The 17,297-nt window shown below is 40.4% G+C and overlaps 1 protein-coding gene across 3 annotated transcripts in view; it reads right to left on the bottom strand.

Moving 5' to 3' along the window:
• Nucleotides 1-17,297, bottom strand: part of LOC121300861 (paired amphipathic helix protein Sin3b-like) — a 47,121-nt gene that overhangs the window by 24,733 nt on the left and 5,091 nt on the right. For all 3 annotated transcript variants that reach the window (XM_041229805.1, XM_041229804.1, XM_041229803.1), the window contains exons 2-6: nucleotides 14,753-14,859; nucleotides 12,789-12,942; nucleotides 11,019-11,366; nucleotides 2,840-2,992; nucleotides 2,231-2,344 (exon numbers count right to left, since the gene is read on the bottom strand). In XM_041229805.1, the coding sequence (XP_041085739.1) occupies nucleotides 2,231-2,344; nucleotides 2,840-2,992; nucleotides 11,019-11,366; nucleotides 12,789-12,942; nucleotides 14,753-14,859 (876 nt within the window). The remainder of the gene's footprint in view (nucleotides 1-2,230; nucleotides 2,345-2,839; nucleotides 2,993-11,018; nucleotides 11,367-12,788; nucleotides 12,943-14,752; nucleotides 14,860-17,297) is intronic.

Below are 17,297 nucleotides of genomic sequence, written 5' to 3' on the forward strand. Positions count from 1 at the left end.
AAAAACAGCGCAAGTCCACTGGTACTGGACCAGAGATGGAACTATTTAACCTTGGTTACCTTTTTTATTTTTATTTTTTTACAGGGTACCTACAGCTATCTGTGCAGGCTCTTGGTACAGCTGCAATGACAGGCAGACCACAGGGTACTGTCACAAGATGCGGTGCAATGCACTGGACCTTGACCTACCGCTACTAAGTGCTGCGCACGGGGTGATGCACGTCTCGGTACCAGCGTAATGCACGGGAACGGGCGGTACCGGTAAGCAATGCACGGGCTGATGCGGTACCAATCATTGCTGCTGTGCTGCATGGGCCCGGTACTGGTGACCAATGCTGCTAGTGCACGAGGTCGGTGTGGTACAAGCCAGTGGCAGAGCGGTGCTTGGGCCGGGAACCGCAGTGGTAACAGGCGGGGCTAAAAGCAACCGCACAGACCCCTGGCAACAACAACAGGAGTACTGCAGCAGAGCCTGTGTGTGCCCACTTGATAGCCTGAGCTAAAACTCCTTCACAGCGAGGTGCTAAAAAGCTGCCCACTGCTGCGGCATGAACACAGAGACCAGCTCTCCGATTGGAAGGCTCCTGCCAACAGATCGTAGCCCAGATAGTCAGTGTAACCGGACTGAACCATGCCCAGATTGAAAAATCTCCTCAGAGATACAACTTTTGAAATGATCCGCAGGGGGAGGTGCAGGCAAGCCACACGCTCAGACCAGTAAGCCTGACTTCTATTGTATGCAAACTTATGGAAACTATAATAAGAGCCAAAATGGAAAATTACCTATATGGTAAAAGAGTACTTGAAAAATCTCCTCAGAGATACAACTCCAGAATGGAGTGTGGTAACCAGCGACCACAGGGATGAACCATGACACAGAGAGGAGGGTGAAATGATCCACAAGATTCAGGGGGAGGTACTGCAGGCAAGCCACACTCAGCTCCTGGTGTGGGGAAGCTATAAAAAAGGCACAAGGCTGCAAGGGAAGTAATGTATATTGTGTGCAGTTCTGGTCATAAACTCACAAAACACACTCAAAAACACTTTTTTTTACACAGAGAATTGTGAGGGTCTGGAATCAATGAAACCCTGGGATCCTTCAAAAGCTGCTTGATAAATTATAAAATAATTCAGCGATTAATTCCACAAGGAAACATACAATCGAATTTGGACGTTTTTTGTTTTTTTTTCTAAACAGAAACTTAGCTTTCGATGAAACTGTTTGAAAAGATAAATCTCTCTGCAGCTTGCTCAAATCAAGCTGTTCAAACATCATCACAGAGCCTAGTCTCTTCCAAGAGGGGCGACGGCTTTGGTAAGTCTTAGAATTTTCAGGTTGACAAAGACAACCCGTTATGTAATGTTCTTATGTTCTTATATGGACTCACAAAACACACTCAAAAACTCCAGAAAATAAATCTTAAATTATAAAATAATTCAGCGATTAATTCCACAAGGAAACATACAATCGAATTTGGACGTTTTTTGTTTTTTTTTCTAAACAGAAACTAGCTTTCGATGAAACTGTTTGAAGATGAAATCTCTCTGCAGCTGCTCAAAGAAAGCTTTTTCAAACTCATCAACGAGCCTCAGTCCTTCCAAGAGGGGCGACGGCTTTGGTAAGTCTTAGAATTTTCAGGTTGACAAAGACAACCCGTTATGTAATGGGTACATTTCGTACTTGAAAGGGAAACACATCTAGGGCCTTGGCCTGGAACAGTGCTTTCAGACACAAACCGCTCCTACCATTGAAGGTGCTAATCTGGGGTTTGATTCTCTATTATGAATGCGCCTGCATGTCCCGCTGTCTACAAAAGCACTACAAATGCTTTCCCACTGGAATACAGGATTTCCACAGAGCAGTGGGTACATCTCTTCTGTGCCAGAACTCTGTACCCTTTCTCAATTAGAGAGCAACAGCAATCAATATATTTACATGACTAATAAATAAGGCAATTCCAATGGCCTGAAATATCAGGAAGATGCATCAAGGACATTAGCATCACTATTTTCTTAAACAGCACCATACTGAGGTTTTTATGAACACAGTCTTGGAGAGCTAGCCTATGGAACCCCATTGTGGTAAACTGTTCTGTTTTGTGTAGTTTATCAGAGCAGTGGAGACTATAACCAGCTGACAAATATGATCTGGAGTCTGCTGAATGTGCATCAATTCTCTGACAACAGCTTGCTAGCCCTTTCAGTGGATAAAAGGTTTTGACTGGAATTACCTTAACCTGAGGCATCAGCATTGGTCGAACTCTCTTTCTACTGTGTTTTGAAATGTCTTCTCCCTCTTCCATTTTCTTGAAGTGATCTTTTCCTGTCAATCCGCTTCCAGTAAACTAAAAACAAACAACGTTAATGTAATTGCTACAGCAACAAGACAGAATGGGAGTGCTGCTGTACTGAGCCATGTCCCTGGGAGACAGGACTGGACTTAGCTTTACTGTGTGTGTACTTGTTTACTATGAGATGCTCCCCAAGTCCTACTGGAGAACGGGGTTTTGATCTCAGGTAGAAATCAAGAGTGATCAGCCTGTGTTTTAAAATGCGCTTCCACAAACCCGGTAGCTATGACACCTCGAAAGACTTCAACTTCTCGATGAGATCAAGGGGCCAGATATTGGTAGTGTGGACAACTTTGGAGACCAGACTATTTTTATTTTTATTTTTTTTACCAATTTTGTCCAATCACGCTCACTGTACACAACACCTTAAAACAGCTCACGACAATTAAGGGTTAGTGGCGTCCTCCGATCCCCAAGCCTCTTTACACCCAGGAGCTCCACAGCAGAACTAACACACACAGCTATAATCAGAGCAGGACAGACACATACCAGGGATCGTTTAGCGTCAGGGAGGAACTGTCCGAACTCTGACAGCAAGTCCTCTTGTCCTTTAAAGAGACTGGCTACTTTAGAGAAAACCTCATCCTCTGTCATTCCACTGCCAGCTCTTCCCTTGGACTCCTTCACATCTAACTGTTCTTTCTGACAAAAACAAGAAAGACAACAAAATGAAAAGTATTCACTATGTTAGTACAACAGGGGAGGAAATAACATTCCCACTGCATAGCTTTTTCAGAAATTCCAGATTGTATTACTTGGTAGTTAATTTAGCTTGTGGTAAAACCTGGAATGGACCTGACTGCTATGCAATGGTAGCCTGATTTCCATCCCTGTAAAATAAAAGAAACATTCTTTATCTGTAAAATGATTGCTTGTTCTATATATACTAGTGCTGGGAGTTTATCTCAGATGTCACTTAGGATTTGGTTTCTTTTAATCTTTTTGATTAATTACAAATTAATTTGCATGAACAAATATGAATTTTTTTTGCTAATAAATACATTTCAAGAAATCTCTATTCAAACATATGTCCAGCACTATTAGCTATGTGTACACACACACACACACAGCAGTTGGCTCGACAATCATATTTACAAACGGCACTGGCTGTGGTTGTTTGTTTTACACACACACACACACACACACACACACACACACACCTTTCACTACTGAAGTGAGTGCACTGAACTCGGGCCAGCATTACATGATGATCGTGAGGTTTTGTGTGACAACATAAAGGCTGCGTTTTTGTTTATGTTTTTGGAAGAAAGTACTGTACGTAATCGATCGAGAGCTCGTCAAGCACAGCTATGCTCTTCTGCAAAACCAGCGGAGACACAGTTCTGCTTTTTCTGCACAACTAAATACAGTGGCGACAATCTGCAGTACCATGATGGTAGATCGAAACATTTGGATTAAAAATGTAAGGAGTCCAAGGAGTCGTATATGCATCTTTGTCATTTAGTGAGACATTTCCTGAAGTGCCAAAACACACAGATGAGATGTTCGGTATCAGTATAAAAACGAGTTGCGGTTGCACTGCAGTGTTTGGGGATACGAATTGTCCCATATTGTTTTACTTAAAGTAATAAAAAAAAATACTTTTTTTTTTTTTTTTTTTTTTTTTTTTACCACAAAATACTATACAACTGTACTTTGATTAAATAAAAAGGTATATTACCATGTATGCAATATTTACCATTGTTATGACTTCACTATTCATCAATATTACAAAATCAACTTGGCTCAGCAGGCATCTATGTATTATTTTTAGCTGTGTTTATCACACGGAAACGTCTGATAAACAATGACATCATTAGCTGTGCAGAAGTCTACTGAGCACTAACTGCAGTTGTAATACACACACAGTTACTGTGCATTAACTAACCAAACTGAATTAATAACCACACTCAACACTTGTTCTTAAAAGGATTAACTAGTGTGGTGTTGCTGCCCTTTGTAACCAAACTGTGTGTGTATACCAACCATATTAAGAGGTAAAGGTGAACTCACAACCGCATTTAGTCTGTGTGTGTACATAGCCTTAATGTATTTATTTAGAAGATGCATCTATAAAATCACACTATTGCAGGTACACCAATAACTTAAATGGCTATTATTGCACAATGTACTGTATAAAAATAAAGTCACATCACGCTGAGTAGTTCTGTTGCTTCACTACTGAGTTAGAGTTTCTCCAAAATGCGTTTACTTTACTTTACGCTTGTCTGGTGACTCTGAAGTGCCAGACTGAACATGTGCCCTTCCTCTGCAGAGTAGGTGGGATGGAGCTGAAATTCATTCTCCACACAAGCGTGGAGAGGCAGAACCCATCACCACTCAGAATGCTGCTCTCATCAGAACACAGGAAAGCTTACTGAACTGGGAGAACTGGGGGCACACAACATTATGTATTGTCTACCTACCATCTCAAAACATTTTTATCATTTGTTTCTCCGCATGTTGTTAAAATCCAGTCTAAACCTGTAATTGATCATTCTTAGCACACAAATAAGTCCAGTTTCCTGTATAAGAAAAGTTCAGGTTGGTTTAACAAGTACAGTATTTCTAAATAAGCCTGCCATGTACAATTATGTACACTATAGCTGATCTATGCAGTTTTGATATGCATCTCTTTGCTATTAATCCTAAACATTGAACACTTTGGAAACTATCCAAACCAGTATTGAAGGGAATGGAAAATGTACCCCTTAGAGTTACAGTTAAATGAAATAATTGTAACTGCATTGATCTGCTTTGGACACCAGTAACCTGCTTATTAACACATGCTGGCTACAGAACCCCCTTCAGTACTTACAAGCAGCACATGACACTGCCTTTGTTGTGTCCATATCACACACGACATTGCCTTTGCTGCGTCCATATCACATACGACATTGCCTTTGCTGTGTCCATATCACATACTACATTACTTTTGATGTGTCCATATCACACATAACATTGCCTTTGCTGTGTCCTCATGGCAGTGTTAGATTTTTAAACAGAAAACTGTTGAAATTTTTAATCATACTTCATGGGTCATAAGCAGGGCTTCTGATTTTCAGTTTTAACCGATAAAAAATGGTGAAACATTGACTTGACCCCTTTCCCAGTAAAAAATAAACAGAAATAAAACACAACTTGCCCCAGTGCTGTTGGGCAATGTCCCTCCTTCCTGACTTGTATCTAACATTGATTTGTTCTGAATACTTTAAACCCACCCCAACTACTGAGTGGCAGCAAATTCCCACATTTCTATTGGAGGACTGTAACACACATGCAAGACTTAAAATGAGATTACAATTAGAAACGGAGGATTGTTCTTACTCGTGAGATTGAAAGCTATATTCCAGTTTCATAACATTTACCCGCTCATGGAATTTAAAACAGAATTGCAAATTGTGGCAAAATTTTATTACATTTTATCGTTTATTACATTCCACATAACAAAAAATATATTATATACAATCTACATAAAAAAATCACTACACAACAAGTATATAATATATCAAATTAGTGCTGAGACGAATATTTTTTGACATGAATTCAGATATAGAAATCAGATGTTCATATTTGCTACAAATGACAAAAATACCTTGCACATTTTCAAAAATGGCAAATGAAAAACCCAGAGCTTCATGTGATATGCGAGATTAATATATATATAAAAAAAAAAAAACACAGGATCAACACAGCAGCTTTTGAGCCTCTACAAGTTTTAGATAGCAAAAATTAAACAAACCAGATTAATTTCTATGGAAAGCCATCTGGGTCAAAAAAGTGTTGTGCTACTTCAAGCGAGTCAGAATCTCATGATACAGAAAAAAAAGTGAAGCACATCATTCCAAAATGCCTTGCTTAAACAGTGCCCAACTTGATGGAAATGTGTAGTGATTTTTATTTAGACTGTATATATTATAAACATTGTTTTGTGGAATATAATAAACGAGAACGAAAACGGTGAGTTTTTACCCCACTCGTACAAGCCATTTCCACGTTAATTTTATTTGAAGCGTTTAAAAGTTAAATTTCAGTTTTTGTTTGCTTGTTCAGTTACAAAAGGCACAAGTGAACCTCATGTTATTACTTTATGAAAACGTGTCGAGGGCCACTGTTTACTGAGAAGAAACAGTAATGGCAAGGAACCAAAGAAAAGTTACAAATAACTAAAACGTGGTGTCAACGCTATGTACTATTCCGTTTAACTTGAATTGTTATTTGGCATCCTTTTTTTGTAGTTAATTCACTGGGGTAAAGTAAGTCCTACACTACTTATTCTTTACTACTGGGATATTTTTTTACTTTTAAGATGTTACATATTGTAAGGTCTTGCTGTAAAATAAAGGCACAGACAGGGGCCACACCCCCCTGCCCCTGCTGCTATGCTGCCTCTACCTGCATTCAGAGCAATATAATGGCTTTTATTACTTCTTGAAAACGAACAAATATCTAAACGAATATTAAAATTATGAGTGAATATCCAAACATAAAAAAATCCTATGTTCATCCCAGCACTAATAATAGTCACTATGATGATTAAATTATATATATATATATATATATATATATATATATATATATATATATATATATATATATATACATACACACACACACACACACACACACACACACACACACACACACACGTTAATAGATTAAATAGTTAATTGTTTTACGTTCACTCACTTGTCTTCTTTTTCAGATGTAGTTGGAATGTATTTGGTGTGACCACCCTTTGCCTTCAAAACAGCATCAATTCTTCTAGGTACACTTCCACAATTTTTGAAGGAACTCGGTAGGTAGGTTGGCCCAAACATCTTGGAGAACTAACTACAGTTCTTCTGTGAATTTAGGCAGCCTCAGTTGCTTCTCTCTTTTATGTAATCCCAGACAGACTCGATGATGTTGAGAGCAGGGCTCTGTGGGGGCCATACCATCACTTCCAGGACTCCTTGTTCTTCTTTACGCTGAAGATAGTTCTTAATGACTTTCGCTGTATGTTTGGGGTCGTTGTCATGCTGCAGAATAAATTTGGGGCCAATCAGATGCCTCCCTGATGGTATTGCATGATGGATAAGTATCTGCCTGTACTTCTCAGCATTGTAGAGACCATTAATTCTGACCAAATCCCCAACTCCATTTGCAGAAATGCAGCCCCAAACTTGCAAGAAACCTCCAGAATGCTTCACTATTGCCTGCAGACAATCATTTGTGTACCGCTCTCCAGCCCTTCGGCGAACAAACTACCTTCTGCTACAGCCAAATAATTCAAATTTTGACTCATCATTCCAGAGCACCTGCTGCCATTTTTTTGCACCCCAGTTCCTGTGTTTTCGTGCATAGTTGAGTCGCTTGGCCTTGTTTCCATGTCGGAGATATGGCTTTTTGGCCGCAAATCTTCCATGAAGGCCACTTCTGACCAGACTTCTCCGGACAGTAGATGGGTGTGCCAGGGTCCCACTGTTTTCTGCCAATTTTGAGCTGATGGCATTGCTGGACATCTTCCGATTGCGAAGGGAAGTAAGCATGATGTGTCTTTCATCTGCTGCAGTAAGTTTCCTTGGTCGACCACCGCTTCTGCCTTGAAATTTCTGCCTGGGAGAGACCTTGCTGATGCAGTATAACTACCTTGTCTTGTTGCTGTGCTCAGTCTTGCCATGGTGCATGACTTTTGACAGTAAACTGTCTTCAGCAACCTCACCTTGTTAGCTGAGTTTGGCTGTTCCTCACCCAGTTGTATTCCTCCTACACAGCTGTTTCTGTTTCAGTTAATGATTGTGTTTCAACCTACATATTGAATTGATGATCATTAGCACCTGTTTGGTATAATTGTTTAATCATACACCTGACTATATGCCTACAAAATCCCTGACTTTGTGCAAGTGTACCTAGAAAAATTGATGCTGTTTTGAAGGCAAAGGGTGGTCACACCAAATATGGATTTGATTTAGATTTTTCTTCTGTTCACTCACTTTGCATTTTGTTAATTGATAAATATAATCTATTAACATGTCTATTTTTGAAAGCATTCTTACTTTACAACATTTTTTCACACCTGCCTAAAACTTTTGCACAGTACTGTAAACTATATATATATATATATATATATATATATATATATATATATATATATATATATATAAAACAGTACTGTGCAAAAGTTTTAGGCATACACATACACACACACTGCCTTGCAAAAGTATTCAGACCCCTGACTGATTCTCTCATATTACCGAATTACAAATGGTACATTGAAATTTCGTTCTGTTCGATATTTTATTTTTAAACACTGACACTCAGAATCAATTATTGTAAGGTGACATTGGTTTTATGTTGAGAAATATTTTTAAGAAAAATAAAAAACTGAAATATCTTGCTTGCATAAGTATTCAACCCCTGTGCTGTGGAAGCTCCCAGTTTGCACCAATGAAAAAAATGCCCTAACGAGGACACAATTACCTTACCATTGGCCTCCACCTGTGAACCATTAAAGTTGCTGTCACATTTTCTGGATAAAAAAACCCCATTGTTGAAGTATCATTGGTAAGGCTGTGAATCTGAAGGAAAATGAAAACCAAAGAGCATTCTACAGAAGTTAGAGATAAAGTAATACAAATGCATAGATTAGGGAAAGCGTACAAATAATATCCAAGTGTTTGGATATCCCAGTGAGCACAGTTGGATCAATAATCAGGAAGTGGAAGCTGCATCACACCACCCAGGCACTGCCAAGAAAAGGCCGTCCCTCAAATCTCAGCGCTCAAACAAGGAGACTTGTGAGAGAAGCCACAGAGAGGCCAACAATCACTTTGAAGAAGCTACAGAGTTCAGTGGCTGGGAGTGGAGTAATGATGCACCAGTCAACCATATCAAGAGCTCTGCATAACACTGGCCTGTATGGATGGGTGGCAACAAAGCTGTTACTCAAAAAGTACCATCTGAAAGCATGTCTGGAGTTTGCCAGAAAGCATGAGAGTGACCTAGTTGCAATGTGGGAAAAGGTTTTGTGGTCAGATGAGACCAAGATAGAGCTTTTTGGCCAAAACTCAAATCGCTATGTGTGGCGCAAACCTAACACTGCCCATGCATCAAGACACACCCATCCCTACAGTGAAGTATGGTGGTGGCAGCATCATGCTGTGGGGATGCTTCTCATTAGCTGGGACTGGGCATCTTGTTACAATTGAAGGAAGAATGGATGGAGCAAAATACAGGAAAATACTGCAAGAGAATCAAAAAACTGAAGCTTGGGAGGAAATTCACCTTTCAGCGGGACAATGATCCCAAGCACAAGGCCAAAGCAACATTGGAGTGGCTCAAGAACAAAAAGGTGAATGTCCTACAGTGGCCCAGTCGAAGTCCTGATCTCAATCCCACTGAGAATTTGTGGCACTAATACCAAATATTAATGTGTGGGGCTTCCACAGCACAGGTGTTAAATACTTATGCAAGCAAGATATTTCAGTTTTTTATTTTTCTTAAAAATATTTCCCAACATAAAACCAATGTCACCTTACAATAATTGATTTTGAGTTTAAGTGTTTTAAAATAAAATATCGAACAGAACGAAATTTCAATCTACCATTTGTAATTCAGTAATATGAGAGAATTGGTCAGAGGTCTGAATACTTTTGCAAGGCACTGTATGTGTGTGTGTGTGTGTGCATATATATATATATATATATATATATATATATATATATATATATATATATATATATATATATATATATATACACACACACACACACACACACACATACATACATACACACATATACATATATAGTGAGAAAGACGGTGGACTTTGCTAAAAATAGAGGCAACACGTTTAGTTTGAGGCTTTTTATTTTATTTTCTATTGCTGTCAATTAGTACCCGTGGCTAAACGGATTTGGCTTGAGGGGGAACACGGGCTTGGGACTCATCACTGGGATAATTAAACACTGGGAGTATATTACCCTGGGGCCCAGGACTTACCTGAAGGGGGCATTATTCCTCGTCTGTGGAATTAAGAAGCAGATTGAACAGTGACACAGTGGGAACAGACACTATCACTGGAGCTGCTAACAGAATGGCCGTGGAGGGGATCGCAGGAGGAGGACTCCTGGAAAGACCAGAGCTAGATATGCTCTAAAAAGGACTGCATGTGTTAATTTCAGTGGGGCTGAAATTAAAAGTAGGGATTGAAACAGTGAGACTGGGGCCCGAGCAGTGGGCTAGGATTTTATTTTCTTTCTATCCCTACATATTGAGTTTGTGTTTCAGTGTACAGTGCATCTGTTGAACTTCAACTGCTGTCTTCTGCCTAATAACTCCAGTTGCAATCCCCGAAAACGAGTGACTTGCTCACTATATACATTTATTTATATATATATATTTTTTTCTTTTTTTTCTGGGGATTGCAGTGTATCCAGATCACGCTCCCACCTGCTGGTTCTCTGATTGAAATGAATGACGTATTGTGGGAACAGAAAACCAACACTGATCTTTCACATTCCCAAATTGATTTACCTATGATGTGTGAATAAAATATACTGCAATATGGACAACATGGCATACAGTACAGGTAACATAGTGTGCTTCCTGCGAACACTGCAGGCAGTTCTGAACACTTCAGTCAGGGGAACACAGTAAAAGGGATAATAAATGCAAACATTTGTACCTGGTAGGTGTGGAGTATCTCCAGAAAAGACCTGTATATTTCAGGGTGGTCGAGAAAGCGGTTCTTGATTTTATTGACGTAGCTGATGGCGCTGTCAAACTCGATGGGGCTGGGGTCAGGACTGGGGGACGTGGCGCTGGGCTGGGGGAGAGGCAGTGTTGGGGGTGGGGGCTGGCTCTCCTTCTCCTTGCAGAGAGGAGGGGAGGTGGGCTTCCGCTGGTATTCTGTAGGGTTGCACATGGAGTTGGTGCCCTCGCTGTGGCTCCAGGTGGTCTCGCTGAGGGTGGAAGCTGCAGCAGACAGAACAGGGGCAGCAGCAGCAGTATTCTTTACAGGACTAGGAGACACCTGGAACGAAATGTGAGTCAGTCTGGAGAGTCAGTGGGTCGTTTTACCCCAGGGGCTCCACAGTGGATGTAAGCTACTGGCCCCTGAAGGACAAAAGCCAGCCATGCAGATGTCTGCTTGAGCTCATCTGGCCAGTAGGGTCCACTAGCACAGTGAAGTGAAACAGTCTCTGTGGTTATAGCTCACAGACCTAGCGCCAGAGCCAGTGCTCTCTGTTGGATCCCGAGCAAAGACGTCTGACTATGCACAGCCATGACCCTGCACTCCCTCGACTATGACCCCCTGCACACCATGTGGCCGTGCCTTTACCAGGGCAGACCCTTGAGGACCCCTGCGCCCCCCTGACTTTAGGACTCTTCCTGCACACCACTTGGCCGTGCCTTTTTTTTTTTTTCTTTAGTCATAAAAATGTAATTATTTTTATTATTTTCTCCCCGATTTAGTAATGTCCAATTATTTTTTTGGGAGCAGCTCACCGCTACGACCCCTGCGCTGACTCGGGAGGGTCAAGGACGAACACACGCTGTCGTCCGAAGCGTGTGCCATCAGCCGCCCACATCTTTACACACTGCAGATTCACCACGCCGCCACCTCCGAGCTACAGCGTCCGAGGACAACACAGCTCCGGGCAGCTAACGGGCAAGCCCGCAAGCACCCGGCAAGACCCACAGGGGATGCGGTGCGCGGTGATCTGAGGACACCCTGGCCGACCTAGCCCTCCCTCCCCCCGGGCGGCACTCGGCTAATTGGGCGCCACACCCTAAGAGCTCCCAGTCACGGTCAGCAGTGACATAGCCTGGATTCGAACTTGCGATCTCCAGGCTATAGTGCGCATCCGCGAGGAGCGTTTTTACTGGATGCGCCACTCGGGAACCCTAGCCGTGCCTTTACCAGGGAAGACCCTTGAGGACCCCTGCGCCCCCCTGATTGTGTGACTCCCCTTGCACACCACGCAGCCGTGCCTTTACAGAGGTGACCCTCGAGGACCCCTGCGCCCCCCTGACTGTGGGACTCCCACTGCACACCACGCAGCTGTGCCTTTACCAGGGGGGACCTTTAGTAATTCCAGTAAATCTTAAAGAATACGTTTTACTATCACTTCAAAGATCTCACGATTTCCACTGTAAGAAGCACATTATGGTAAATGTGTATTTAAAAAAGCCATTAATAAACTTAATTTTCTGATCCAGGGATGGAAATAAGAAACCTATTGCATAGCAGTTTCATCCATTCCAGGTTTTAATACCAGCCAGAATAGCCACAATGTTGAGGTAACAAGCTCAAGGAATGGATCAAACTGCTGTGCAATTGCAGCCTTATTTCCATCCCAGTGATCTCTCCTTGAAGGAATCTTTTAGATATACCAGGGGTACAAGTATCCAAGCACTTTATATTCGTTTTCACAAGAAGTCTTCCACCCACCTGGGCTGACAGAGGAGAATGCAGAGAGACGACTCCGTTCTTGGGGATTTCAATCCTATATCCTGGAGGGAGGAAGGCATTGAAACCCAGCACAAGGTCGGTGTGCCCGTGGAACAGCTGAGAAACTCGGCTGATCACACCAGGTGTGTCGATGCTTAAACAAACAAACACGTGAATTAAGATATTTTATTGGCCACAATTATTTAACAATGGAGACACTGTTGGGTTTAGAAACAATCTTTCTCCTGGGAATTGTTCCTGAGCAAAAGTAAATACAAAAATAAATTAAAAAAAAGATAAAAATCTTTACTTTAGTTAATTTATCAAAAACCAGCTCACAATGGGGACCTGGCTCAACAAGAAGGATCAAACTGCAGCAAAGACAAGAAATAATTAACATCCATCATAAAAATTAAAAATAAAAACACCAGGCTTCACTTACTTGGGGAGATTTATTTTACTGTAACAGGGTACTTAATAATTAATCTTGTTTTCCATCTAATTTATGTCAAACAGATGTAAAGCACAGGTCGCTAGTTGATTTTTCTCTGGAAAGAGCCTTAGCTGCTTCTGCATCCAGGGCTCAAAGAATATCACAGACATTTGCAGAGCTTTTTGAGATGTTACAGTAATAAAATAATGACTTGGATCGCATTATTCGGGAGTTTGGTGATAAAACGAGTGATCAGGAGAGGATTTATCAGTATGCATATCTATAAAGAGGTATGTAAAAATACAGCGAATCAGGCCTGGGGCTTTGCTGTAGATACAGTACTGAATGTCCTTTAGCGATTCAATGCATTTTAAGCCGTTTTACTCTGAAAAAATATATATATTTTAAACGGCGCATGCAAAATAAACAATGTGCGAAAATAAATTGGACCTGACGTGCCTGACAAGTGCTGAATAAATGGACTGCAAAGGGTCAATCTGTCCTCCTGCTGCACTATGCCCCTAGTGGATATAAAGATACAAATGTAGTATTTCATTTATCCACTGGGGCAGAGTGATGCAGGGGGACAGTTTAATGGTTACACTCTGGTGTGCCCACTGTACTTGTATATTAGACATGTTTCTGAGAGCTATATTGCAGCTACAAGGGTGCTTAACCTTCAGAGTTTAAAATCACCAGGATGTGATGGCTGGCACAGAAATCAGATTACAAATTTAATCTAAATAAGAATAATAATGCACGAGTTAAGAACGTGGTTTTAGTTCACTTGCATACAAATTGGTATAAAATATTTTTGTCTATTAGCAATTTATAACAAAACTATATTAATATTCTGATAAAACCGACAGCCGAGTGGAAAGTCCTTTCTGAGGTAGACTGTTACACTTCCATTCGCTATATAGGCCTCAAATACATAAATGAACACTGCACTGATAAACATGCATTCCATTCTAAAATATCTGGCACTACATTAGGTTAAAGAAATGTGTCAGTTTCCATGACTTATTCTCAGTCTATTACACTTGTACTTGCTGGGTCATTTCACCAGTCAATACGGGAGCAGTTGGTTGGTTAATGACATGCTTGAATCTATTAAAGGGGTATTTTATCATCTTATCTTACACTACTTCTCAAAATTGTTTTGTGTATTATTATTTTTATCTATAAAGCACTTTGAGGGGATTTATCATGAAAGACACTATATAAGAAATAAAGACTGACTGATTGATTATTAAAGTGGTCGATTTCAATCTCCAGGTGACCAAGGACGTGCAGCAAAATCTGAAAGCATGGCTTGCAATCAGAGATGTATTTAACCTAGTGTAGTACTAAATATTGTTTCTTTCAAAATTGCATTTAGATGGAATTACACAACAGGCACGATGCATGGAATGAATGTGTTAGCTAATGTGTTAGCTACAATCACTAAGTTTTAAGTATGTTTTTTGGCCACTCATCACTAAATATAACAGGAGAACACTTCAAAGATAATAGACTGCTTAATACATACCTCTGTGACTTGAACTCTTTCATTATGTCAAGAAACTTATTGTATATCCCAGGATCATTTCCAAATCTGATTTTAACCTGGTCCAGATAGGACAAAGCATCTTCCACCTGAATAACAGAAATACATGAACTATAAAGCAATACAGAAACAGAAGAGCCATGGCAACATTCCAGTACTCGAACATTGCTTGAAATGTCTTGCGAGCTGACAAACACAATGATCACATTGCCCATCGCTGAAGCAAAGGCGGAAAAAAATAACAAAACAAGATGAACAATTTTAAGTGTTACAGAAGACCCAGCAGTGTTTTCTAGAGCCACATCACAGTACCTGCTGTTTCCTGTGTTGTTCGTATCACAGGGTTATATTTTTTAAAGAAACATACTGCCGACTCTTGACATTTTTAATCACACATCATAAATAAACTGTGCAATCCATTTCTCAACATTCACACGAGAGCGTTCACGTGAAGAAAAAATAAATGTCCAAAAAACGTCTCCCTCATTTCAATCAGAGCGACAGCACAATGTAATATGGAGCATTGTTCTTGCTCGCGAGACAAAGCTATGTTGCAGTTCCATGTTGACTTACACACTCATGGAGTTTAAAACAGAACTGCAAATTGTGGCCAAATGTAATAAAATGCCTACACACAAAAACCACAGAAGAATGTGCCTGTGACCATAACGATTTTGTTGTGGAAGACAGCAAAGGAAAGAAGGTACAACTGAAGTGTAATGTTGAGTTACTATACATATTGCGACAGAGAATAAAAACGCCCAAGAATCATGTGAAGTAACCAAAAACAATCATTTCATATAGTATATAAAAAAATAAAAAAAAAGATTTACAGAAACCTCAAATAGTTAAAAAATAAGCACAAAAAAAGAAATTAATAAAAACTGAAAAACAGAAGCCCCAGGTATATCATATTAGTAGTATGTGCACATTCAGTTGCATTAGGAGCTTTCATGACATCTGATAAACTATGACTAACGGTATTTCTGTCAAGTGCGGACACGAGCCCTTGGGCGAGTTAGTCAGCCTTCCAGCTCTGAACACCGAAGACAGAAACACCATATCTCAAGTTTGTTCAAGACATTCCCTCAATAAGAACATCATGTGTGTGTGTGTGTGTGTGTGTGTGTGTGTGTGTGTGCGCGCACGCGTGTGTGTGTGTGTGTGTTTTAAACACGTGCTGCTGCAATAGTTAGTTAGTTTGCGAAGGACTATTTTAAATGCAGTATTTTTTTAATTGTAATGTGGCAAATGACATCACTGCAGTGAAGACAGTCAAATGGAGTTTAGAAAAAGGGGCATTCAGAACAGAAAATAGGAGACACTTTTTTACAAAGAGAATTGTGAGGGTCTGGAATCAACTCCCCAGTAATGTTGTTGAAGCTGACACCCTGGGATCCTTCAAGAAGCTGCTTGATGAGATTTTGGGATCAATAAGCTACTAACAACCAAACGAGCAAGATGGGCCGAATGGCCTCCTCTCGTTTGTAAACTTTCTTATGTTCTGATGTTCTTATGTTCTTATATTCTGTCAGTACAGAGCAGCAGAACCTGATGCAGATTTACCGGTGTCGGGCCAGAAAGTTTTACCTCATCAGAATCTGGTAAGCGTATCAAAACTTAACCGGTGTAACGCCAAAAAATGGTACGCTGTCAATGCTGCGATTGACTACTGCACAAATCACTACGAACAAGACAAAATGGTATACGTTTACAAGTTTAAGATAACGCACTTTGTTCGCAGTTCAAGTCACATAAAAACTTAGTACCCCCGTCAGATGGGCGTTTCCTTGTTTTCTGATCTAAAATCATTTGCGCAGTAAACGGTGTACCACTTTTTAACGCATACCACAAAATAACACCACACCGGTAGCCTTAACAGTGTTTTCAATTACTAGTGATTGTATAGGCTTACTAGTTACTAAGTAAATACATTTAAACTAATACATTGGTCATATTTACTCTATTTTTTCATTTTTAATTTCATTACATACTGGTACAGTCGTCTCCGCGGATAGGAACACCTCCTAAAAGAATACTTCCCCTAAGTAGTTTCCCATTGTAAATGCTCCGCCTAAAGGAACAGGAATTTCGCTTAAAAGAACATCTTCTTGGCACCGCTGGCGATTTGTTCACAACGGACACAGTACTGTTTTGTAACCTGATAAACTCATCATCAAACTTAAATTCAAATGGTTTATTCAATCTTATCAAAACTGACTTGTCATCGCAAGAGTGTCTTGAGGAACACTGACTGGTTTATTAAGAAAGTTTACAAACGAGAGGAGGCCATTCGGCCCATCTTGCTCGTTTGGTTGTTAGCAGCTTATTGATCCAAAAGTCTCATCAAGCAGCTTCTTCAAGGATCCCAGGGTGTCAACTTCAACAACACTACAGGGGAGTTGGTTCAAGACCCTCACAATTCTCTGTGTAAAAAAGTGCCTCCTATTTTCTGTTCTGAATGCCCCTTGATTTAATCTCCATTTGTGTCCCCAGGTCCTTGTTTCTCTTTTCAGGTCGAAAAAGT

Source organism: Polyodon spathula, chromosome 26 (assembly GCF_017654505.1).
Source record: "Polyodon spathula isolate WHYD16114869_AA chromosome 26, ASM1765450v1, whole genome shotgun sequence".
NCBI classification, from domain to species: Eukaryota; Metazoa; Chordata; class Actinopteri; order Acipenseriformes; family Polyodontidae; genus Polyodon; species Polyodon spathula.